General features: G+C 46.1%; 1 protein-coding gene across 3 annotated transcripts in view; it reads left to right on the forward strand.

Moving 5' to 3' along the window:
* Positions 1-27,266, forward strand: part of LOC138676752 (nucleoporin NUP35-like) — a 64,789-nt gene that overhangs the window by 23,357 nt on the left and 14,166 nt on the right. Inside the window, exons 5-9 of one of the 3 annotated variants that reach the window (XM_069766328.1) lie at positions 10,466-10,604; positions 11,152-11,221; positions 19,781-19,909; positions 21,001-21,141; positions 22,518-24,517. In XM_069766328.1, the coding sequence (XP_069622429.1) occupies positions 10,466-10,604; positions 11,152-11,221; positions 19,781-19,909; positions 21,001-21,141; positions 22,518-22,595 (557 nt within the window). In that variant the 3' untranslated portion in view covers positions 22,596-24,517. Of the gene's footprint in view, positions 1-10,465; positions 10,605-11,151; positions 11,222-19,780; positions 19,910-21,000; positions 21,142-22,517; positions 24,518-27,266 lie in introns of those variants that run through there. The other 2 variants (XR_011320818.1, XM_069766330.1) reach the window with 2 other exon arrangements.

Below are 27,266 nucleotides of genomic sequence, written 5' to 3' on the forward strand. Positions count from 1 at the left end.
CTTGCTTAGTGTCTGTAGGAGGCACATGGGTCTGTTTCAGACCCCAATGTTTTTATTTTATTGTTTACTTTTCTGTAAATTTTTATTTTTTAATTAACGGAGTGAAGGGGGCGACGGTTCCTTTCAAGGTTCCGATCTCCCCGAACCATCAACAGGCGAGCACGGCGAGTATACCTCCCCGTACCCTTTCCTGCGACGTGGGAAGCCATGCCTGAGCTCACTTCAGGGGCGACGGTTCCTTTCATGGTCCCGATCTCCCCACACCAGCAGCAGGCGACCACATGGAGTGTCGCCTCCATGTATCCTCTCCTGGAGCCAGGCCTAATGCCGGACAACTGGCCCTGTCCACCCGGACTGAACTCCGTGGCTGTACAGAGGCCCCTCTCTATGGCGTCCGAGCAGCCCCCACTGTCCCACCACTGTGAAAGCGGATGGCACAAGGAGGCGGACGGGTCCTCTCCACCTCCCTAACAAACGGATGATGGATTGAGGCTTATCCCTGCACCGTCCACGCTGCACAGAACAGCGCTGAAACCCACATCCGCGGCTGCTCCATGCCGGGACGCGCATCAATGGTGAGTGGATCCATCTTCAGAGGGATATTCACATGCTGACAGGCAGCCTCAGCCACTTCCCTGTGGCCCACCTCTCTGAGGTAACGCTCTGGATGGCTGCAAAAATTTAGTCCCCAGCTTCGGCCGATTTGTAGGCCGCATCCTGGAAGTCTTGCCTGGAACGACCCACTGGTGACTTCCGCCGGCTACAGAAATTTAGGCCCCGGCTTAGGCCTATTCAACATCGTGTCTGTGGCTCCGCTCCCCAAATTGGCGCTTCTCGCTCTCTGCGAGATTTTATCAACTCTGCAGCTCCCGGTGGCAATCTTGGTCCACCCGGCCAGCTCACACTGGGGTGACAGTATTTTTGCATTAAACGGGCACATCGACTCTACATCAGTACCCGGATAAGGAAGTACCTGGCCTGGTCTTAAAGGCACATGACCAGTATTTTCTCTTCGCCACGACAGCACCCACTTGAGAGAGGGGATCCGCCCCTAGGAACAGGAAACCCTATGGAGAGAATAAAAGGGGCGGTCCCCCTCGCTCCCACAGTTGGTTTCCTGTTCCTACGGGAGACCTGGAGAGAAGAGGATTCCCAGCCTGGACGCCGCTTGCGCGGTTTACCTGAATAGGGACGGCAAGGGCTCCAGAGCTGGAAGCAGCGTCGGGGGTCCTGTCTCAGCTTCCCCCCTCTGCTGGCAGGTACCGTGAGGCCAGGATCGGGGAGTCGCCTGGCTCACGGAGAGGCATCCAGCAGACCTGCGGGCCGGACCGCTGGGGTAAGATCCTGTGACGCCAGCCTCGGGTGGCGCACAGGCAGCATGGGGCCCAGTAATTCTCCCCCGGAAGTATTACTACAACTTCCGGGGTGATAGAGGAGGAGGACGGCGCCTGCGCGATCGCTGGGTGGGAGCGCAGGCGCGCACAGCAGAGCCGCAACCCGGATGTAGTGGTCACTTCCGGGTGCGGCAGGAAGAAGATGGCGGCCCCCATAACAAAAGGACGCCGGCGCTGATTCCCGGCGTCCATCATGGCATCTCCTCAAGAGACAACGTTGCCTTCTTCTGAGGTTAACGCTGTCACACCAGGAAGCCGGACTAGCAGCCGCAGATCATCCTCCAAGAGCGCCAGGGAAAAGAGATCGGACCGGTCGGTTCCTCCATCTGTGCCTCCGTCTCCTCCTCTCCAGCCGGTATTATGACAGCTTCAGGGGTGAGTGTATGTCTACCCTATTCTAAGCTGATTATACTCCCTCTTTCGTCTAATTCCCTAGGTTAAAAGAACAGGGAAATCAAAACATAAGCAATGTGCCTTATGCTCTCAGCCGCTCCCGGATACCTACTTAAAAAAGTTATTCCAGTCTTGCATCGAATCCACCTTCAGTAAGGTCGGATGATATACGTAGTATGATAAGAGAGGAGTTGCGAGCCTTTCGAAACTCGGATAAAATTCCTGGAAGTAGGAAGAAATACAGCTCTCCTATATCTGAACAGTCATCTGAGGTTGAGGATAAGGAGTCGGACAGTTCCCAAGAGGTTATATCCTCGGAGGGTGAACAGGATACATGTTTCCCTACAGAAAGCATTGACAATTTAGTCAGATCAGTACGTAACACCATGGGTATAGAAGATACTAAGACCCTTAAAACACCACAGGACGTGATGTTTGCTGGCCTGTCCGAGAAAAAGAGACCTTCCTTTCCTATTATTCCAGCAATAAAGGAGTTAGTTAAAAAAAAGTGGGAAAGCCAGGGGCAAAGAGGGTTGCCGTCTTCCTCAAAACGTCGCTATCCCTTTAATGACGAGGATTTCTCCAAATGGGTAAAAGCCCCAAAAGTAGATGCGGCAGTGGCATCCACTTCTAAGAAATCTTTATTGCCTGTTGAAGATTCAGGATCCCTGCAAGACCCGCTCAATCGGAAAGCAGATTCCCTTTTAAAAAGAGCTTGGGAAACCTGTACAGGAGCCTTTAGACCAGCTATCTCGGCCACATGTACTGCTAGGTCCCTGATGGTTTGGTTGAATGATCTGGAAGAAGGCTTAAAAGGTGGCCTTTCCCGCAATAAACTCGTGTCATCCATTCCGTTGATTAGAGGAGCTACTGCCTTTTTGGCAGATTCTTCGGCTGATTCCATCTGACTAGCAGCCAAATCAGCAGGCCTAACCAACGCGGCTCGCTGCGCCTTGTGGCTAAAGGGGTGGAAAGGCGATCCACAAACAAAATCCAAGTTATGTGGTCTGCCCTGCCAAGGTGAGTACCTATTTGGTGCTCAGTTGGATGACATTCTTACCAAAGCGGGTGAGAGGAAGAAAGGGTTCCCCAATAACTCTTATCTTCCATCTTATAGGAGAGCATTCCGAAAGCCCATGTTCAACAGAAGACGGGACTATAAAAACCAGGACCGTTGGGCTAATAAGGACTTTAAGCAGAAGGGAGCCTTCTTCGGAAAACGCCCCTTCAAACCTGAGGATAAACCCCGCTAGGACAGATCTACCTGTTGGTGGTAGGTTGTCCTTCTTCTCCACACAATGGCTGGCAATAACCTCTAATTCATGGGCAACTAGCCTTATAACTACAGGCCTAAAACTAAGATTTTCTCAAGTTCCGCCGGACTCGTTTTGTTTGACTGCCTTAGGTTCACCTTCACAACAAGAGGCCTTGGAACAGGAAATAATAACTCTCCTGTCCAAAGGAGTATTAGTGGAAGTCCCTTTTCATCAAAAAGGAAGGGGATTTTATTCCCCTTTATTTTTGATTTAAAAACCTGACGGATCATAAAGAACAATAATTAACCTCAAAAGACTAAACGTCTTCTTAGAGAACCAAACGTTTAAAATGGAATCCATTCGGTCAGCTATCAAGCTTCTGTTTCCCCATTGCTTCATGGCAGTTCTTGACCTTAAAGATGCATACTATCATCTGCCAATCTTCAGAGAGCATCAACAATATCTACGGGTGGCAGTTATGGTCAAAGGTCAGATACGGCATTATCAATACACATCAATGCCCTTTGGACTATCAATAGCCCCTAGAGTTTTCACAAAACTGATGTCAGAAGTAATGTCATATTTGAGGTTAAAAGATACACTCATAATACCTTATTTGGATGACCTATTGATAGTCGGGAACTCTCTTTCTCAATGTCATCAACGCGTGTCTGATTCAATTTCATCCTTACAGGGGTTAGGGTGGTTAGTGAATTGGGAAAAATCTAGATTGTCCCCCACAACTGATCAAAAATTTTTAGGAATTATTCTAGACTCTACAAATCAAATGTGCTTTCTTCCCGAGTCAAAACAAATAGCAATCATAAACAAAGTACAATCAGTGATTAACCACCCTCTAATTTCCCTAAGAGAAGGTATGTCCCTTCTTGGTTCCTTCACCTCTTGTATTCCAGCTGTTCCGTGGGCCCAATTCCATAGTAGGAAATTGCAGTATACAATACTTCGTGAGGAAGAAAGGTTACTTGGCCGATTAGATTCTCGTATTTCCTTAACGACAGACGTGATACAATCTCTCACTTGGTGGTTAAATCCGAACCATCTTTCCAGTGGGGTCCCCTGGGTGGTAAAACCATCGAAAACTGTTTTCACTGACGCCAGTCCTAGTGGGTGGGGAGCATATTTAGAAGATCAAATAGTGCAAGGTCTGTGGTCTCCTACAGAATCAGATGATTCTTCTAATAAAAAAGAGCTGAAGGCTGTTTATCATGCCTTATCTGAATTTCTTCCGCAGCTACACGGAACACATACAAGAGTCTTCTCAGACAACATGACAGCAGTAGCCTATATAAACCACCAAGGAGGAACAAGATCGGAAGGACTCATGTGTATAGCCAACGATATTCTAGCCATGGCAGAGGAACACCTCCTGTCCATATCAGCGCTACATGTAAGAGGAATCGACAATTCGAGAGCAGATTTCCTCAGTCGCCACACTCTCCATCAAGGAGAGTGGATTCTAAATCGTCGTATCTTTTGTATGATAATAAAAAAAGTGGGGCACTCCCGAAATAGATCTCTTTGCGACAAGACGAAACAGGCAAGTCAAAAAATTCGCATCATTGTTCCGATCTGACAATCCAGATATCTTCGACGCCCTACAAGTACCATGGGTATTCAAGAAGGCATATGCCTTTCCCCCGCTGATACTACTTCGACAGTGATCAGGAAGATAAGGGAGGACAGCGCAAACGTGATCCTAATTGCTCCATTCTGGCCCAAGAGGCCATGGTTTTCCTGGCTGAGAGCCATGTCAATCTCAGACCCTTGGATCCTCCCGGAGGATCGGGATCTTCTCTTCCAGGGCCCCTTCAACCACCCTCAGGTGAAGGGTCTACGGTTAACAGCCTGGAACTTGAGAGGCAGCTGCTAAAGATGAGGGTGTTCTCAAACAAAGTGATTGACACTCTACTACTAAGTAGGAAAAAGTCCACTACCTCCATCTATGCAAGAGTGTGGAAAAAATTTCTAAACCTCTACCCAACGGCCCTGTCAAACGAAATTCACATTCCCATGATTCTAGAATTTCTTCAAAAAGGGCGCGATCTAGGTCTGGCAGTCAGTACCTTAAAAGTACACATCTCTGCGCTGGGGGCTTTATATGGTCTTGATATCGCAGGTAATAAGTGGGTAGCCAGATTTGTTGCAGCATGCCAGAGGTCAGAAACAGTTCGAACTCCCCATGTACCACCTTGGGATGTTAATTTAGTTCTCGAAGCTCTTACAGATCACCCTTTTGAGCCTCTACATTCAGCTCACATAAAACATGTCTCCCTCAAGACAGCTCTTCTCGTCGCCTTAGTGTCAGCAAGAAGAGTAAGTGACATACAGGCACTATCGATAGATCCTCCCTTTATGTCAGTCTTCCCAGACAGAGTTGTCCTTAAAACAGACCCTTCATACTTACCCAAAGTATGCACTAAATTTCATAGAACACAAGAAATTTACCTTCCCTCCTTCTATGATAACCCTACAAGTCAGGAAGAACAAAGATACCACACATTAGATGTGAGGAGAGCCATATTAGCCTATTTGGATAGGACTAGCGCCTGGAGGAAAAGCGGGGCTCTCTTTGTTTCGTTCCAGGGTCATAGAAAAGGGGCTGGAATTACGAAGGGTACTTTATCTCGGTGGATTCGAGATGCAATATGTCTGGCCTATTCATCCAAAGGGGAGAATCCGCCTGAGACCGCAAGAGCACATTCCACCCGGGCGATTGCATCATCCTGGGCTGAACGAGCCGAGGTTCCGATAGAACTGATATGTAAGGCCGCAACCTGGTCTTCACCTACTACCTTCTATAATCACTATAGATTAGATCTATCTGCTTCATCTGACTTGTCCTTCGGTAGATCAGTCCTTAACACGGTGATCCCTCCCAAATGACTATCTCTGAAAGTCTCTCAAGTGGGTGCTGTCGTGGCGAAGAGAAAACACCGGATTACGTACCGGTAATGCTCTTTTATAGAGCCACGACAGCACCCCTTCACTTCCCACCCTTATAGGTTTTTATTTATAAGCACGGTTAAGGGTGTTTGGTTCTTATAGTTAGCCATGCTTAAGTTAACTAATTATAAATGATGATATTGAATGACCTACTAAAGTCTGGTGGGCGGTTCCTCGCAATCTCTGTAAACCCAACTGTGGGAGCGAGGGGGACCGCCCCTTTTATTCTCTCCATAGGGTTTCCTGTTCCTAGGGGCGGATCCCCTCTCTCAAGTGGGTGCTGTCGTGGCTCTATAAAAGAGCATTACTGGTACGTAGTCCGGTGTTTCCTGGTCTTAAAAGCACATGACCAGTATTCTCTGGTCTTAAAGGTGCATGACCAGTATTCTCTGGTCTTAAAGGTGCATGACCAGTATTCTCTGGTCTTAAAGGTGCATGACCAGTATTCTCTGGTCTTAAAGGTGCATGACCAGTATTCTCTGGTCTTAAAGGTGCATGACCAGTATTCTCTGGTCTTAAAGGTGCATGACCAGTATTCTCTGGTCTTAAAGGTGCATGACCAGTGTTCTCTGGTCTTAAAGGTGCATGACCAGTATTCTCTGGTCTTAAAGGTGCATGTCCAGTATTCTCTGGTCTTAAAGGTGCATGACCAGTATTCTCTGGTCTTAAAGGCGCATGACCAGTATTTCCTGGTCTTAAAGGCGCATGACCAGTATTTCCTGGCCTTAAAGGCGCATGACCAGTATTCCCTGGTCTTAAAGGCGTATGACCAGTATTTCGTGGTCTTAAAGGTGCATGACCAGTATTCCCTGGTCTTAAAGGCGCTTGATCAGTCCGAGGAGCCCTCCGCCGCCGACCCCAGCTTTATCCTCTAGTTCCCCTCAGTGGACTTCTTCACTGACCAATCCATGGTTCTCGGACCAAGAGAATCCCTCTGTGTACCCTCTGTGTTTGGAGTGCTCGCAGGACCAATATACATGGTCCCTATCCTACATGGGAGCCGTCGGCTAGCAGGGGCCGCAAGTATTCTAGAAACGTGCAGACGTCTAGAAACATACAGGCATCTAGAAAACGGAAGTTTTTCGTTTCCTGCTCCCTCACCAATGATTTGATGACAACAAGGCTCTGAATATGGATTGGATATTGCCTGAGCTTGCCAGAGCTTCAGAGACTAAACTCCCTCGAGAGCATTTGCCATTCAATTCGGATAAGCGATTCACTGGACAGAAGCCTCTACGTGGGATGCCATGCCTGGCCTGTTTTTTAAGGGCGACGGGTCCTTTAAAGGGCACCGATCTCCCCACACCATCAACAGACGAGCACACGGAGTGTCGTCTCCATGTTTCCTCTTCTGCATCCAGGCCTAACGCCAGACAACCTGTCCTGTCCACCTGGAGACCTGAACTCTGTGGACATATAGAGGCACCCTTTTTGGCGTACGAGCTCCCCCCTCTGCATCACCACTATTTAGTGGATGATGCAAGAGGGCGGACAATTCCTCTCCACTTCCCTGTTAAGAGGTTGATGGATCGAGGGTTCCTAATTTTTATCTCTGCACAGTGAAAAGAGGAGATGGCAAGAGACTATGACCTGCTGGATGCAGCCGCACATTCTGCCATGGGGCAGTTTAACCGGGTAGAATCTCCTGTGGTATACCTACCAGTATCCCTACCTGATGGGTCATCAATTAAAAATACCACGGACTGTCAGATAGCAAATCTGGTTCGTTCCGTCTTGCGGCTTTGGGTCCAGCGCTCTATCCTCCCTAGCGGCCGCATGGATTGCTAGAGCAATGGTCTCCTGGCTGGAGACCTTAACTACCTTGATTCACACCAGCAACAACTGGCCAATCAAATCTTTTGAGCGGGAGACTGACAAAGGATTGTATAAGGATTGTCCAGCACAGTCTAGATCTAAGGGATCTTGGTTCCAAACAGGGGAACGAAAAGTAAGATCGACCCTGGACCTCAAACTTCTAACAACCTTTGACATGGTCCTCCTTCTTTGGATGGAGTCCCTCCGCTCAGCCATTACTTCAACAGAAAAAGGTGCAGTTTCCGGCATCCATCGACATTCGGGTTGCTTGCCCTCTGCAAAAATTCCTTCGCCTTTCCATTCGTCAACAGCATTTTCCAGTCACAACCTTGTCCTTCGGCCTTGCTTCCGCACCCAGAGTGTTCGCTCGGGTCATGGCGGATGTCATGTTTCTCTTGCACTCTAGAGGCGTGCTCGTCCTGCCCTGTTTGGTCTGTCTAGCCGCCCTTCCAGGACTACGCTGAGTCGTCTATATCTCTTGCGATACCTTCTCTCCTGGGCTGGCAGCTACACTTAGACAAGTTCTCCTCATTTCCAGCCCAGCAGATATCCTTTTTGAGGATGATCCTGCAGACTTCTAGAAGGATGGTAATTCTTCCTCGAGACAAGGTCATGGCCCTTCAACAGGGAGCTCGCTCAAGGAGAGTTCTGAGGACTTGATTACTCACCCCCTCTTTTCATTCGATTTGCTAAGAGAGTTCTGAGCAAAAATGGTGACGACAATGGAAGCGGTTTACTTCGCTCCGCTCGTTTTCAGCAAGTCAAGCAGACTTTCAGACAATAGTCTCTGAGCTCCTTCTTCATCCAGGGCCTTTCTCCCGGTTCAATGGTTATTACCGTAGTAACTTCCAATGCCAGTCGTCTTCTCCCCATCATTGTTCTGGAGATCCGAACGGTAGTCTTACAGCAGGTCCACTGCCTTCTGGCGGGTCTCCCTATCCGAATTCAATTGGATAATGCCACGGCGGTGCCTTACGTCAGTCATCTAGCAGGTACCCACGGTCAGGCGCCATGACCGAGGTACCTCACTTTCTCTGATGGGCCGAAGTCTATTATTCGGTGATCTCGGCAGTATATATCCCAGAAGTAGAACTCTGAACGGCAAACAAATTCAGCCGTCAGGGTTCCGCCTCAAGTCAGTGGGAACTTCACCTCGAAGTCTTCCATCAGATCTGTTCTTACTGGAGCTCTCCAGTTGTAGGTGGGATGACATCCAGACTGAAGGCCAATGTACTCGAGTTCGTGGTTCGGCCTCGAGATCCAAGAGCCATCGCTCTCCATGCTCTGGTTCTGCCGTGGTACCAGTTTCCATAACTCCCCTTCCACTGCTTCCGAAAGCCTTTCGGAAGCAGAAAGGGGCCCCAGTAATCCTCAGAGATCCGCACTGACCACGTCCGTTTTTTTGTTTGCGGAGCTAGTATCTTCTCGCCTTATCGCAGCACAACCGCAAGTAGGGACTTTCTCACAGGGAGTTTTCACACGTAGTTCTTCCCTATCGCATACCGTTAGATCATTGGGACCTTATTATTCCTAGGAGCCTTACAGTAGGCTCCTTTTTCATCCGGGCAGACTTTACTATCAGGGAAAGTCGTCCCGTTCTCCTCTGCGATATTCTCACTCTGACGAGTCTTCGGAGCTAGCTTCTCTGCTCTTTCAGACTTTTTTCCCTTATTACCTTCGAGGCAAGGTTGTCCTCAGGCCATCTCCATCCCTTGTTACCAAGGTGGTACTGTATTACCACTGTTATGAGGGCATAGTTCTTCCTTCATCTCTTTTGGCTCCAGTCCACAAAATGGAATAAGATCCCCCATATTCTGGACGAAGTGAGTGCTCTGAGTAGGTACGTCTTGAGGACGGCGTCCTTCTGAAGGTTGCACATTTTATTTGGGCTTCCTGACGGTAGAGGAAGGCTTCCTGACATTTTCAGGAAGGGTTTAGCCGTTTCATCGACCATGATAACATGACGAATTCTTTTCACCATCCAGGAGTCCTTCCGTGCTAGATGTCAGCCTATCTCCCTGTCTATCAAGGGTTCTAGGCACCAGGCGTCAGCAAGGCACGCCTGCAAGCTTGCGGATTCGTCCAGTCCGCATGCATTCTTGAAGCACTATAATTCCCACACTTCCACAGATGTGAGTCTGGGCAGGCGGACTCTGGAGGCCGCGGTGGCGCACTTGTAAGTAGCGGTTACACAGTGCCACGTCCCACGGTCTGTGTCCCCCAATGAGGCGAAGGAGAAATAGGGATTTTTGTGTACTCACCGTAAAATCCTTTTCTCAGAGCCATTCATTGGGGGACACAGCTCCCACCCTGTTATTAGCTTATGATTGTTTTTTATAATCTGACATGCTATACTCTCATATATAATATGACATGCTATACGCTCATATATTGTTATTGATCTCCTACTGCTTTTGCACCGAACTGGTTAGCTGAGAGCCAGCAGGAGGGTTTATACTGCAGGGGAGGAGCTAACTTTTTTTGTATCACTTAGTGTCAGCCTCCTATTGGCAGCAGCATACACCCACGGTCTTTGTCCCCCAATGAATGGCTCGGAGAAAAGGATTTTACGGTGAGTACACAAAAATCCCTATTTTAGTCTGGTTTTATAATTAATTAGTAAATTAATCTTTATGTATACAGATTCAAGAGCATTCAGTCCATCGACCATGATACAGAGCAGAAAAGCCTTATCACCTGCTCAGCTCGACCCATTTCACACACAAGGTGACGCTTTGACCTCAAATAACCACCTGGATGATACGTGGGTTACGGTATATGGGTGAGCTATGCTGTTTTTTTTTTTTTTCCTCCCAACTTATAGGACTAGAGAATAAATGAGGGTGAGATATGTTTGGGGAATCTAAGGATGTCATCTATTGTCCATCACTACAAGTTTCTATACACTGTAGTAATGAAGTTGATAGTTAACAGAAGCATATTCTGTAGGGGCATGTTAATCACATTCCTGTGCGAGAAGGTAAACTGCAGCCGAATGTCAGAGAAACTTATAAAAATAAATAAAAATGATGTACTCCGATGGCAGCGGGTCTGTTATCTACATCCAAGTGTTAGGAAAGTCTTTAAACATGTAATATATTATGCGCAATGCCTCATCCAGATTGCAAAGCTGGAGCGAGTTGTTGGCATTCTGGGTTTTGGGGAGAGAATATGGTGCTTCTGTGGTTCTATATTACTGAGATGTGCAAACTGTGTTATGACTCTTGTAGGAAGCCATCATACAGTATCATGGCCATCTGCAGAAAGCTTGAATGTTTTTCTTGTGTTTTCATTTCATTACATCTCCTTCTTGTTCCCTTAATTTATAGGTTTCCTCAAGCCTCTTCTTCCTACATCTTACTACAGTTTGCTCAGTATGGGAATATAATAAAACATGTGGTAAGGATGATTTTCCTGTCTTTGAGTTTATTTCCTGAAAAACACCTTTAATGAAGCAAAAAACAAATCAATAAATGAAACAATGCATTATTATAAATAAATTGACGATTGTTACAATTATTTAGCAATTCATTTGTAATGTATTTTTTCATTTCCCTTCTTTGCTAGGGTAAACGTTTTTTTTCTCCTTCACCTCATTGGGGACACAGAAACCTCATTGGGGACACAGAACCATGCGTGTTATGCTGCTGCCACTAGGAGGCTGATACAAGAGTTAGCTCCTCCTCTGCAGTATACACCCACACACTGGCTCCAGCTCAACCAGTTCATTCTTAGTGTCCGTAGGAGGCACGTGAGTCTGATAGTCAGACAAAAAAAAATCTTTTTTTTTTTTTTTTTATTCTATTTTTTTACTTTTTTACCAATTTTTCTCAAGGATTATAGGGGTGACGGATCCCTTCAGGGTTTCGATCTCCCACAACAAACAGGCGGGAACGTGGAGTGTCGCTTCCACGTACCCCCTCCTGCACAGTCTATAGCCATGCCTGAGTTCTATTCTAGGGGCGACGAGTTCCTTAAGTGCACCACTCTCCCTGTACCATCAACAGACGGTAACATGGAGTGTCAACTCCATGTACCCACTTCTGCAGTGAGGTTCGCTAGAGCCGGACAACAGCCCTGTCCCATCCTGGGGGAGTTAACCCCCTAGGAAGTACAGAGGCATCGATGGCATCTGAGCGCCCACCACTGCATCACCACTGATAGAACAGCGGTGATGTAAGGAGGCGGACGGTCCCTCTCCACATCCCTAACAAGGGGATGGAGGGTCCCTGCACCGTCTAATCTGCAGCACGTGACCTGCAGACAGAGCGGTCAAGCTCTGCGATTCCCCACAGCGGCCCTCCGGATCAGGTTCGGCAGGAGGGCTCCTGACTGCGCTGCACTTCCCCAGGCCAAGGTACCTTCCGGCTGGTGCCGGAAATTTACTCCCCGGCTTCGGCCTTTGCTAGGCCACAAGCCAGAAGCTCCGCCCATTCGCTTGTGTTCGTTCAGCCAGCTCCCCCCACTCTTACCGCATCTTCACAACGCAAACTACTGTGCTTGCTCCCGGCGGCCATTACTTTGCTTCCGAATGCTCCCCTGCACTGCAGACTTCTCCATATCCCAGCCGGGTTTCTAGCAAAGGACTGCTTTGGGCACACAGGACCATGGGTAAGAGCTGTGCTGCGACACTATTGGCTTTCCCTGCAGTATGTTCCTGGGCATTTCTCTTCACTGGGGCACTTGGCAGAGTCAGGATATACTGGGGTACACCATGTCATTTTCTAAGACATCCAGGAGGGCTACCAAGACCCATACAGTGTTTTTCTCCTCATGTACCATCTGTCAGTCTTCGGTTCCCCCGGGGACAGAGTAACCCTCTCGGCAAAGCTGGTGACCCCAAATGCGCTCAGGAGTCCTCCGCCACTACCGAACCCAGCGTATTTAGTCCCCCTGAGTGGGCCTCGTCACTGTTGCAGTCCATGGCCTCACTGGCTAAAGCCTTTGAGTTCCTCCAGGACCCCTCCACAGGTCCGGGCATTCGTCTGCCTGATTTAGAAGATTCCTCTTCTACAAGGGAACCGTCGGCCAGCAGGGGCTGCACTCTGGCACAAAATACATGGACAGCTAGGAAACTGACCCATAGTACGTCTCCCGAACCCTCTCGCGCAACCTCTCTGCCTTATCGGAGCCGTCGTTTATTTGGAGAGAAGCTGGATCAGCTTATCACTGATGTTACAGGGGAAAAAGTTAATTCCTCCCTAGCCAAAGACCAGACAACCTTTTTTGCCGTCAGCAACAAACTTGTTTCCGGTCATTTCGCACCAACCCTGGCTGGTCAACTACGACCGCCTCTTCCGGATCGGGACCCTAACCACGTAGGGACAGTCCAGAACTATGGGATCTAGATCCCATAGATTCTTGACCCAATGACTCATCGCTTCATCTGGTCAGCACCTGCAGGGTAGGTGGACGTCTACTCCTGTTTCGTCAGGCTTGGTTCTCCGTCGTTCACGACGAATGGGTCAGGGACCTGGTGTCTTCTGGATACAGAATAGAATTTTCTTCCTGTCCCCTGACACTATTCTTCCCCTCTCGTTCCCCCAAAACAGAGGTGCGGGCACGGTCCTTTTACCGACCCATCGATTTGTTACACTACGACGCGGTCATTATTCAGGTCCCAGAAAATGAGAGGTTCGAAAGCTTCTACTCGAACGTATTTGTGGTTCCAAAGAAAGACTGAACAGTGCAGCCCATCCTGGATCTGAAACTCTTAAATTTGTCAAGGTCAGGCACTTCAGAATGGAGTCCCTCCGTTTGGTCATCTCCTCCATGGAGAAGGGGGGGGGGGGAAAGGAGTTCCTTGCATCCTTCAACATCTGGGATGCGTACCTCCATATTCCGATCTTTCCCCCTTACCAGAGGTTCCTGCGCTTTGCTGTGGGCGAAGAGCATTTCCAGTTCACAGCCTTTCCATTCGGACTCGCCACCGCCCACAGAATGTTTACGAAAGACATGGCGGCCGTCATAACCATTCTGCACTCTCGGGGCATGGTTGTTTTGCAATACTTTATTAACCTTCTGATCAAGGGACCATCTTTCCAGGCCTGTGCGGAGTGTGTGCGTGTATCACTCTGGATACTCTTTCTTGTCTGGGCTGGCTTATAAATCTAAGCAAGTCCTCTCCCGTTCCAGCTCAGCAGATATCCTTTTTAGGGATGCTCCTGGACACCTCCCGAGGGTTGGTGATTCTCCCTCGAGACAAAGTCTTAGCCCTTCAACAGGGAGCCCGGGCACTTTGTCGTCAATCCCCTCTCTCCATCCGTTTCGGCATGACGGTCCTGGGGAAAATGGTGGCAGTGATGGCAGCTGTTCTTTTCTCCCAGCTACACCTCTGCCCTCTGCAGCATGCGCTTTTGGCGGCCTGGGACAGGAACCCGTTCTCCCTCGACCGGCTGTGCCATCTGTCCCCGCGGGTCAGACAAGCGCTCAGGTGGTGGATGTTGCAGTCTTCCCTCAGCCAGGGGAAATCCTTTCTTCCGGTTCGATGGCTGGTGGTCACTACTACCGACGCCAGACTCCTTAGCTGGGGGCAGTAGGTAGTTCACATTCTCCGCTGGGCCGAAAAGAACCATTCTGTCATTTCAGCAGTTCACATTCCAGGCGTGGAAAACTGGGCCGCAGACTTCCTCAGCCGCCAGGGTCTCTCCTCTGGGGAGTGGGCTATTCATCCGGAGGTTTTCCACCAGATTTGTCTTCTTTGGGGGACTCCAGATGTGGATCTGATGGCTTCAAGATTAAATGCCAATGTGCCAGAGTTTGTAGCTCGGTATCGGGATCCAGAAGCCATCGGGGCGGACACTCTGGTCCTTCCATGGTGTCAGTTTCATCTTCTATACGTGTTTTCCCCCCGCTTACGTTGCTCCCGAGAGTCATCAGGAAGATCAAAGCGGAGGGGGTTTCGGTGATCCTAGTCGCTCTGGACTTGCCACGCAGAGTGTGGTACGTGGAGTTTGTGCAGCTCGTCGCCGACGTGCCTTGGCAACTGCTGGATCGACCAGATCTGCTTTCCCAGGGTCCGATTTCACACCAGAACTCAGGGGCCCTGTGTTTAATCACTTGGCCGTTGAATCCTGGGTCCTAACCCAAGCTGGCTTCTCCCAATCGGTGGTTTCCACCATGATTAGTGCCCGGAAGCCTACATCGGTGGACATTTATCACCGCATATGGAAAGCCTTTTTCTCATTAAACCATTTTGGAATTCCTCCAGATCGGCTTGGATTCAGGTCTGGCGCTTAGTTCCCTCAAGGGCTAGATCTCGGCTTTATCCATTTTGTTCTAGCGCAGAATTGCTTCCAATCTACAAGTGAGAACTTTCATTCAGGGAGTCTCCCATGTGATTCCCCACTATAAAATGCAGCTGGAAACCTGGGACCTTAACTTGGTCCTGGGTGTCCTGCAGGAGGCGCCATTCGAACCACTGCAGGACGGCTCGCTAACCTACCTTTCCTGGAAGGTCACCTTTCTTGTGGTGATGTCAATCAGGCGGGTCTCGGAGCTTGCTGCCCTGTTCTGTCGAGCTCCTTTCCTAATTTTCCACCAGGACAAGGTGGTTTAGGCTGTCCCCATCCTTATTGCCAAAGGTGGTCTCTTCTTCCACCTTAATAAGGACATTGTCCTGCCTTAACTCTGCCCAGCGCCAGTACACAGAGTGGAGAGAGCCCTTCACACTCTGGATCTGGTGAGAGCCCTCAGAAAATACGTGTTTCAGACAGCGTCTTTCCGTAAGTCGGATGCTTTGTTCTCCCGGAGGGTCACAGGAAAGGACTAGCCGCTTCAAAGTCCACAATAGCCAGGTGGATTCGCTCGGCGATTCAGGAGTCCTACTGTGTCAGAGGCAAGTATATCCCAGCGGGGATTAAGGCACACTCCACTCGGTCGGTAGGCATGTCTTGGGCGATTCAGCACCAGACGTCGGCGGAACACGTTTGCAAGGCTGTGACTTGGTCCAGTCTGCATACATTTTCAAAGCACTACAATATTCACACCCAGGCTTCTGCAGATGCGGGCTTGGGCAGATGATATTGCAAGCTGCGTTAGCGCATCTCTAGACAGTTGATACTTGAGGTTTGATCTGTTACATCGGTTTCCCACCAAGGTACTGCTTTTGGACGTCCCATGGTCCTGTGTCCCCCAATGAGGTGAAGGAGAAAGATTTTTGTGTACTCACCGGAAAATCCTTTTCTCTGAGCCATTCACTAGGGGACACAGCACCCACCCTATTAGCCTGATGGCTGGTTTTGTTCTTTGATTTGACATGTTGCAACCTTATTTGATGTTTGTTCTCCTACTGCTTTGCCACTGAACTGGTTCGGCTAGAACCAGTGTGTGGGTGTATACTGCAGGGGAGGAGCTAATCTTTTTTGTATTCACGTAGTGTCAGCCTCCTAGCGACAGCAGCATACACCCATGGTCCTGTGGCTCTTAGAAAATTATTTTATGGTGAGTACACAAAAATCCCTGTTTTAAGGGAAACATATTTTGCTTACTATGGCTTAGAATGGCGAGAACTTTTAGAGGGCATATTTTGCAATCCATGAGGAAAAATGTGTATTTTTTTAATATATGGAGAACACTGGGCTGTAATCTGTTTTTTCCTGTGCCTTAGGCCGCATTCAGACCGCCCTTGTGCTGCCAAATTTAATGAGCTATATTAGGACTTATGCCAAAGGTAATTTTGTCGACAAAACCCTAAACCATTTACCGGATTTTTCAGACCATAAGGCTCACTTTTTTTCCACCAAAATTTGAGGAAAGTGAGGGGTGCATCTTATAATCCAAATGTAATAAATATAAATTTTTAAATATAATGTATATCAACCTATTCCCTCTAGATGGTAGATCAAAGGCTAAGGAGCGGGTCACAGGAGGCAGGAGTTGGCAGCTGCGGCTAACACTGTCCCCGCTATTAAAGAAAATTAATATTCACTGCTCCCCACGCCCATAGTCCCTCCCACCTCTATGCATTGAAGCTGACGCAAAGAGGTGGGAGGGACTATGGCCATGTGGAGCAGTGAATATTTATTTTCTTTAACCCCTTCACGACATGCACCGTACTTGTACGGCACATGTCGTGTCTTTCCCTTTGAACAGCTGACGTGCCCCTAACAGCCGCGGGTGGAATTGTGATCCTGCCGCAGCTGCTAACCTGTTAAATGCCACTGTCCATCTCTGACAGCGGCTTTTAATGTGATTGCGCCAGAAGTTCGTCACTAATCCCGCCCATCGGCGCCCATGTCACATGATCGCCAGTGACCGATCGGTGGGTATGACAACCAGAAGTCTCCAGCAGACCCCTGTCGTTGTCATTGCCGGATTGCTATGTGCACCACCCAGCTGTCGGTGCTCATAGCAAGCGAGCATTTCTGACACACACAGGCGATTAGAAGATTGCAGCTTCTAGTCTCCCATGGAGTCTATTAAAGCAAGTCAAAAGTTTAAAAAAAAATAAATGTAGGAAAACAAAAAAATATAAAAGTTAAAATCTCCTCCCTTTCGCCCTATTCAAAATAAAACCATAACACCCCCCTCCCCCCCCCCCCCCCCCCCACACACACACACACAGCCCCTTTACCCCCAAGGGTGGTTTGCACGTTAATGGCCAGGCCAATTTTTACAATTCTGACCACTGTCCCTTTTGAGGTTTTAACTCTGGAACGCTTCAACGGATCTTGGCGATTCTGACATTATTTTCTCGTGACATATTGTACTCCATGATAGTGGTAAAATTTCTTTGATATAACTTGCGTTTATTTGTGTAGAAATGGAAATTTGGGGAAAATTTTGAAAATGTTGCAATTTTCCAACTTTGAATTTTTATGCCCTTAAATCAGAGATATGTCATGTAGAATAATTAATAAGTAACATTTCCAACATGTCTACTTTACATCAGCTCCATTTTGGAACCCCCTTTTTTTTTTTGCTAGGGAGTTATAAGGGTTAAAGGGCCACTGTCACCCCCCCCCCCCCCCCCTCCAGCCGTTATAAACTAAAAGAGCTACCTAGTGCAGCAGTAATGCTGCATTCTAACAAGGTGGCTCTTTTAGTTTTAGGTTCAAGTACACCCCAAATAAAGCGTTTTTATACTTGGCCACAATTCCTGTCTCTAGCCAGGGAGGCGGGTCCTCACTCCCCAGCTCTAACCGCTCCTCTGCCATCACTCCAATCTTCCTGCGCTTTCGGCGCCTCCCCCTCAGCGCTGTGTACGTTTCAAAACCGGCGCCTGCACAGTGTAGTGCTGTGCTGTGCAGACGCAGTAAGCTCTGGCCGTCTGACGTCCCAGCCAGGCTTGCAGACTGCGCGGGCATTGCGGCCAGCCACCTTTGGAATCCCCGCCCCGCACGGTTATGCATTATGCATAATAATATATAATAATGCATAATAATATATAATAATATAATGCATATATAATTTTTCCGTATTTGGGTCCAGAGAGTCATGTGAGGTCTTGTTTTTTGCGGTACGAGTTGACGTTTTTATTGGTATCATTTTCGGGCACGTGACCTTTTTTGATCGCTGTTTATTCCGATTTTTGTGAGGTAGAATGACTAAAAACCAGCTATTCACGAATTGCTTTTGGGAGAGGAGTTTATACCATTCCGCGTTTGGTAAAATTGATAATGTAGTTTTAATCTTCGGGTCAGTACGATTACTCAGATACTCATATCATTTTTTTATGTTTTGGCGCTTTTATACGATAAAAACAATTTTATAGAAAAAATAACTTTTTGCATTGCTTTATTCTGAGGACTATAACTTTTTTTTATTTTTTCGCTTATGATGCTGTATGGCGGCTCGTTTTTTGTGGGACAAGATGACGTTTTCAGCGGTACCATGGTTATTTATATCCGTCTTTTTGATCGCGTGTTATTCCACTTTTTGTTTGGCGGTATGAGAATAAAGCGTTGTTTTTTTTTGCCTTGTTTTTTTTTTTTTTTTTACGATGTTCACTGAAGGGGTTAACTAGTGATATAGTTTTATAGGAGGGGTAGTTACGGACGCGGCGATACTAAATATGTGTACTTTTATTTCTTTTTTTTTTATTTAGATAAAGAAATGTATTTATAGGAAGAAATTTTTTTATTTTTTTATTTTTTTTTTTTTTGGGGGGGGGGGGGGGGGAATTTTAAAAAAAATGTTTTACACATGTGAATATTTTTTTTTACACTCTAACATTGCCCCGGGGGGGGCATCATGTTAATAGTGTAAGATCGCTGATCTGACACTTTGCTGTGCACTGTGTCAGATCAGCGATCTGACGTGCCCTTCTCCTAGCTTCCCGGCGCCTACTCTGAGCAGGTGCAGTGAAGCCACCTCCCTGCAGGACCCGGATGCCGTGGCCATTTTGGATCCAGGCCTGCTGCACACTGGATCACATCGCGTTGCTTCGGGGGTCTCAGGGAAGCCCGCAGGGCACACTGCGATCATGTTTATATTCTGGCCAAAATATATAAGCTCGTAACCCAACGTCACGGGTCCCCACGCTTACGAGTCCTACTCTAACCAATGCATTCATTGTGTGAACAGCGCCACATACAAGTCTCTAATGTGCAGTCATATGCCAAGCAGCCACCCCCTCCATTAATTTGGTAGGTTGTGAGTGGCTGCCTCATCGGTATTTCTGCACCTGTGTTGCCATCTTTATCACATGGGTCCACTGCATCCTGATAGTGCATTTGTTTGGAGGCCTAGGCAGGTAAGCATCTCCTGCCCTTTTTGCTATTTTTCTGAATTTTTGGAGGATCTTTGAATCCTGTTTTTGTGCTAGGATTTACTAGCAGTGTCAACAGCAGCCACCCCATCCCACAACAGTGTCATGACCACATTTTTGTGCTTCAATTTTTTATTCTATTCTCCTCCTCTAAAACCTAGGTGCGTCTTATGGTCGGGTGCGTCTTATGGTCTGAAAAATAAGCTTAATCTGATCTGTCAAAATATATATTTTTTTCTGTTTGTTAGATGTCAAATGCTGGAAACTGGATGCACTTACAATACCAGTCCAAGCTGCAGGCAAGAAAGGCTCTAAGTAAAGATGGCAAGATATTTGGCGATTGCATTATGATCGGTGTAAAACCTTGTATAGATAAGGTATTCGTCCTTCTTCTTCGAGTTTTCACACACAGATACAGATCTATATAAAACAGGTGCAGCAATGGAGGGTGGAAATAGATGGAAAACAAGTAGGTCAGACAGTGCACTGCTTAGGCACACCAAGGGTGCACCGAGCACCTGTGCTTGGTTTGACCAGTCATTTTATCCTGACAAACTCCTTTTTTAAGTTCAGAAGACTGAGGTGCAGCCCCAGACATGGCCACATATAGACGTGCTGGGTAAGTTACTGCAGGGAATCGGCCGCTGTGCTCCTACAATCTCTCATGCCCTTTTGTCCTGCTGTTGGGCTCCCCAATTTAAGGATTTTGTAAAATCACGGAAAACCCTTTTTAAGTCTTTAAATATTGATCTGTAGGGTTACTGAGAAGCAATCTTGGTAACTGCAGCAAAGTAAACACATGAGGGCTGTGAATGTTGAATATAACCCCAATTCCATAAGTCACTAGATTTAAAGGGTCTTTCCTACATCAGCCTTTTGTGCCTGAGTTGAAAGTAACTGTCTAGGCTCCAGCCACTGGAATGTATTTTCTTCTCAAATTAATTTTCACACATAGATCCTGATCTATATAAAACGAGTGAAGTACTGGACGGAGGTAGGTGGAAAATAGTGATGAGCGAGCATGCCCAGGTGCTAACCTAGTGTCTTCGGTGTGTTGAACAATATGTTCGAGCCCCCTCGCCTGCATGTCTCGCACTTATTCCACAGCCACAACACAGGCAGGGATTGCCTACCAGATACAGTCCTTGCGTGTGTTGTGGCTGTTGAACAGCTGTCCTTCACTCATCACTAGTGGAGAACCATTAGCTGGGAATGAGCAGTGAACTGCGCGGTGACGCCAATGCCTGTGCTTGGTTTGAACAGTAGCCATTTATTTCTACATCTGTAGTCTTTCTGTATCTCCACTTCCAGGGATCGGATGCAGCTAATTCGATCTCGGCCATAAAAGGCTGAGATGGGAATAATCTTTTAATAAAGGGATGTTTGTCTAGAATGTGTATAATCATTTTATTACTGGTATTCTTAACAGTTTGGACTTTAGATTAATCTATTGCGATCTTGCTTTCAGAATTTAATGGAAAGTACTGAGAAGGCGCCTGTGTCCTCAGTGTATTCATGCGTCACGCCTCGGGTAAAATCCATAAGCTCCCCTCGATCAGGAATGAGACCTCTTGCTGCAGCTTACAGGGCCACAACTAGTCCCTACAAGGTATTTTTTTTTCCACCGACCAGGCTCTTCATCTTTGGTGTGCTGTACACTGTTTCCACCTACTGACCAGCCCAGCCAAGGGGCATAACATTACCAGTGAGGACCACCATAGTATTTCCTGCCTCCGAGCACTTATAATTAGTATTTTTCTCCTGCGACACACAGCTTACCAATACATTGAGTAGGTGGAGGATGCTTATATCCCATTATAATGGAATTGTGGAAAAGTCTTTACTGATGCATCCAAGGTTTCTGCAACCTTTCTCTTCCTCTTTTCTGATAAAGGTATGCTGACCCCACACATTGTGTACCCCAATACACTTGCACAGAGGATTACTTGACCTTTGAAAACAACAAAGTAGATCTTGAAAGGAAGCTGCTTTTTTCTGTATCTTCAGAAAATGACCTATTATTGAAACCAGATTTTTGTGACAAAATGTTTTTGTTTGTTTTGTTTTTTTTACATTGTTGGTAGGTCTCTTTTGTTTAGAATTGGTGATGAGCGAATGTGCTGGGATAAGGTGTCATCAGAACATGCTCCGGTGTCATCAGGTGTCATCAGAACATGCTCGAAGTGTCTTCGGTGTGTTTGAAAAATAGGTTCGAGTCTCCGTGGCTGCATGTCTCACGGCTGTTAGACAGCCACAACACGTGAAGGGATTTCCTGTTTGTAGACAATCCCTGCCTGTGTTGCAGCTGTCTAACAGTTGTGGGGACTCTAATATTTTTCGAGCACGCCGAAGACACTCTGATAGCACACAAGCGTGCTCGGATAAGACCATGTCTGAGCACATTCGCTCATCACTAATCACAATCTTTGTTAAAAAAAAAAAAAAAAAAAAAATTAGTAACCTTGTAATTTTCACACTGAGGTTATTTTAGAACTCTAATTTCCTGTTTCAGGAAACAACACATGTAAATTATCAACAATGATCAGACTCTGACCCCATCATTAGTATTGAAGCCTAAGTGTGTGCAAAAACCTGAAATAATAGTTCACTTTCTGATAGGAATATGTATTTGGGTTATATGTAATATTTTCAATGTTTGATTGTTTTTGCTGTATTGAAATGGAATTAGGCTCTTTTGAACCATCACTGATCACATCACTTCTGTATCCTGAATAGCATTTATGCTTTTTTTTTATGTTGGGGAGGGGGTATAATGTGGAAAATCAGAATGTCTACAGAAAGTATTTTGAGATCAGTAGAGCTGTGAAGTTAAATGCTTCCTATAGCTCTGCCTTTGCTTTATCTATGGATTGTCAAAAAGGCCAGGTGTAAGACATCTGTACAAAATAATACTAAAATTAATTAAAAAATTGTTCTAAAAAAAGAAAACCTGCTAAAACAGAAACCTTTTTTTTTGTCTTGCAGGTATTCATGAACAGACAGACCCCAAAAAAGGATAACACATTAGTATCTAAAGCTCTTGAATATCTCTTTGGATGGTAGTGGAATATATAAAGATAGATACATACATATTATCTGACATGAAATCAGAATAAACTTTTCCCTTTTTAGGTCTATTAGGATTACCATAATTTATTAATATTTGCCAAATGCTAGAATGAGAGAGTGTTTTTAGCCACTTTTTAATTACTTACTGCAAAGTAAAAAGTTTACATACACTAAGACTGCTATGCCTTTAAACAATTCTGGACTGCCCATATGGTGATGTCATGTATTTGAAAGCTTGTGATAGTTTTTTGGGGGTTTTTGGCAACACCTAAGTTAGACACACCGGTGGATGTATTTAATGCACACCTGAAGCACACTGCTTCTTTGTGTAGCATCATGGGAAAGTCTCAAGAAATCAGCCAAGATATCAGGAAGAGAATTGTGGACTTGTACAAGTCTGGCTCATCGTTGGGTACAATTTCAAGATACCTGAAGGTGCCTCGTTCTTTTGTGCAAACAATTATATGCAAGTACAAACAATATGGAAATGTCCAGCCATCATACCGCTCAGGAAGGAGATGGGTTCTGTGTCCCAGAGATGAATGTGCTTTGGTCCAACATGTGCATATCAACCCAAGGACAAAAGCAAAAGAGCTTGTGAAGAAGATGGCGGAAGCTGGTAAGATGGTGTCAATATCCACAGTGAAGTGAGAACTGTGTCAACAAGGGCTGAAGGCCACTCTGCCGGGAAGATGCCATTACCCTAAAAGAAACATAAAGCCAGATTAATGTTTGCAAATGCGCACAGGAACACAGACCTTAATTTCTGGAGACATGTCCTGTGGTCTGATGAAACTAAAAATTTACTTTTTGGGCATAATGACCATAGCTAAGTTTGGAGGAAATAGGAAGAAGCTTGGAAGCCTAAGAACACCACCTCAACTGTGAGACTATGTGCACCCGTTCAGGATTTTCTGCATAATTTTCCTGAACAAAACTGGACTTTTTCTGCAGGAAATCCGCATGGTTTTTTTTTTTTTTCACGTGTTTGACACGTTTTTGACGTGTTTTTTTTCCAGAGCCTCCCAATGCATTAAATAGCGGGAAAAATGCGAAAAATCTTCAAAATTAATGAACATGCTGCGTTTTTTACCGCAATGCGTTTTTTTTCACGGGAAAAAAAAACATCATGTGCACAAAAATTGCGGAATGCATTCTAAATGATGAGATGCATAATGTATGCGTTTTTTATAGCGAAAAATCCGCAATGTGTGCGCACAGCCTGAAACACGGGGGGTGGCAGCATCATGTTGTGGGTTGTTTTGCTGCAGGAGGGACTGGTGCACTTCACAAAATAGATGACATCGGGAGAACAGAAGACTGTGGCAATACTGCAGCAACATCTCAAGACATCAGCCAGGAAGTTACAGCTTAGGTGAAAATAGGTCTTCCAAATAGACAATGACCAAAATGGTAACAAACTGGCTTAACCTCTTAATGACCACCAATACGTCTTTTAACTGACCTGAGATATGAGACTAGCCTCCCCATACAGGAGACAATCCAGCAGCTGTCGGCTGTGCACTATAGCTGACAACTTACTGCATCAGCCACGATCAGTGTTTGCACTGTCCAAATCTGTTTAACCCCTTAGACGTGGCTGTCAATAGTGACTACATCATTATAAATGGTTAACAGTGTGGGGGCTTCCTGTTTGTCCCCATTGGCGCCCTCAGATCATGATTGTGTGACCCTGATGTTTGCCATGGCAATTCACGGCCAAATAGCGGCCTTAGAGTCTGACAGCTGTTGTAACCTGTTCAGAATTTAGAGGCATTTAGGTGGTAAAAACACACATTTTCATGTCTCTCATACCACTTTGAATTAAAGGGAACCTGTCATCCCCCAAAATCGAAGGTGAGCTAAGCCCACCGGCATCAGGGGCTTATCTACAGAATTCTTTCAGGATACATCGGGGGGGGGGGGGGGGGGGGGGGCTTATCTACAGCATTCCAGAATGCTGTAGATAAGCCCCTGATGCCGGTGTGCTTAGCTCACCTTCGATTTTGGGGGTGACAGGTTCCCTTTTATTTCTTGAAAATCACCTGAAGGGTTAATAAACTTCTTGGCTGCAGATTTCAATATGTCAGGGGGTGCTGTTTTTAAAATGGTATAACTTTGGGGGGGGGGGGGTTCCCCAATATATGGGACCCCTAAAAACACTTCAAACATGCATAGGTCCGTAAAAAAATAAATTTTGTAAATTTCCTTGAAAAAATTAAAAATTACTGCTACATTTTTAAACCTCCTAAAATGCTAACAAAATAAAATAACATTTTACAAATGGTGCTGATGAAAAGCCGACATGAGGGAAATGTTATTTATTAAATGTTTGGGCAGCTCAGTGGTTAGCACTGCAGCGCTGGAGTCCTGGGTTCAAACCCCACCAAGGACATCTGCAAGGAGTGTGTATGTTCTCCCCGTGTTTGCGTGGGTTTCCTCCGGGTTCCTCCCACATTCCAAAGACATACTGATAGGAAATTTAGATTGTGAGCCCCATCGGGGACAGTGATGATAATGTGTGCAAACATTGTGCTGCAGAATCTTAGCGCTATATAAAGATTATTATTAATGTTTTGCTGTGGTATGACTATGTGGATTAAAGGGATAATCATTAAAAGTTTGAAAATTGCTATTTTTTTTTTTTACATTTTTCTCAAATTTCTGATATGTTTTGTGTTTATTTATAAAAAAAATATCGACCTAAATTTACCATTGTCATAAAGTGTAATGTGTCAAGAAAAAACATTCTCAAAATCAGTGGGATTCGTTGAAGCGTTCCCGAGTTATTACCACAAAGTGACACTGGTCAGATTTAAAAAAATTTGGCTCTGTCACTAGGGGGTTAAGGATAACAAAGTCATTGTTTTGGAGCGGCCATCACAAAGCCCTGATCTCAATCCTATTGAAAATTTATGGGCAAAGCTGAAAAGGCCGGTGCGAGCAAGGCGACCTACAAACCTGGATCAGTTTCACTAGTTTTGTCAGGAGGAATGGGCCCAAATTCCAACCAACTATTGTGAGAAGCTTGTGGAAGGATGTCTGACCCAAGTCCTTTAGTATAAGGGCAATGGTACCAAATACTAATGAAATGTATGTAAACGTTTGACTTTGCATAGTAATAAAAATGCCTTAAATCATTCTCTCGTTATTCTGGCGTTTGGCAAGTATTAATAATTATGGTAATCCTAATAGACCTCAACGGGAAAGGTTTATTCTGATTTCATGTCACATATTGCGAAAAACATGCATATGTGTCTTTTTATATAGTGTATGTAAACTGGTTTCAACTGTATATATACCAAACTTTTTAATAACCTCTAAATTATTTTTATACTTTAACCAATTTTTACGTAGCTTTGTACAACAAAGAACAAAAGTCAGATTTAAACAAAGGGAGCTGTACACGACTCACTTTATTAGGAAGGCTCATGCAGACAAATCGGGTGAAGCCATTACAAGCATACCAAAGAAGATTCCGTCCCAGAGATCAGTGCCTCGGACACTTTGTCAAATCATTATCTGTAAAAGATATGTTCTGTTGTCTTTGCCTTATTTACTCAATGGATATTTCCAGATGATGTGTATGGAAATAATGTAATTATTGTGTAATCTACCTGTCTATAGAAGCTTTGCTACATTACTAACATCCCATCAGGGCTGATTTAGCCAGGCTGGTAAGATCATTTTGTCAGGAATGATACTTTCAAGTTTACTTAAAGGAATCGTCTGGCCTCGGGTCACTCTGGCTGCAGACTTGTGAGTCCTCACATCGTGTAAAATGCGTGCTATGAAGATTCTCCGTTGGGAGCGGTGGGTACAAGAATGTGATTTGAATACATTTGGTTATATGCCAAGTAGAAAGGTGCAGTCTCTCTTAATACAAGACTAGTCTGAATGTGGCTGGAAGTATGCAAATTGCATACTTACAGAAATTGCATACTTGCAGTCATGTGACCACCCGCACCCACCGCCAGTGCATGCGCAGTGAGAAGATTCATTAGTCTGCAGTCAGTGGCTGCATACGTGTAGCCTAAGGCCGGAGAACACCATTAAAAAATATATATATTCAGTCTCAACAGCACATTGTCTCTGCTGCCGAGAATTATGACTTGTGTAAAGAAGCTGCGGAGACACCATCACGTGTTTCTCGACGCAAGCAGTGAATAGCCAGGCCTTTCCCCGGGAAGGAACAACCACGGGAAGGGCAGCATCCTATGAAGGAAAGCCACCTATGCCAAGCATGGTATCCATCCACAGACAGCTGTTTCGGGGTTTTTGCCCCTCATCAGTGTGGAGTAGGAATCTGGCTATTAGGAGCAGTGCCTAGTATAAATGCACAGATGATTGGCCTCGGGGAGACCAAAACATCCAACACCGCGGAGACACCATCACGTGTTTCTCAATGCAATGATTCCAGAACACTGCCCCCATCTCTTATGGGAAATATGCAGATGCATGTAAAGAAGCTGCGGAGACACCATCACGTGTTTCTCGATGCAAGCAGTGAATAGCCAGGCCTTTCCCCGGGAAGGAACAACCACGGGAAGGGCAGCATCCTATGAAGGAAAGCTACCTATGCCAAGCATGGTATCCATCCACAGACAGCTGTTTCGGGGTTTTTGCCCCTCATCAGTGTGGAGTAGGAATCTGGCTATTAGGAGC

Source organism: Ranitomeya imitator, chromosome 4 (genome assembly GCF_032444005.1).
Source record: "Ranitomeya imitator isolate aRanImi1 chromosome 4, aRanImi1.pri, whole genome shotgun sequence".
NCBI classification, from domain to species: domain Eukaryota; kingdom Metazoa; phylum Chordata; class Amphibia; order Anura; family Dendrobatidae; genus Ranitomeya; species Ranitomeya imitator.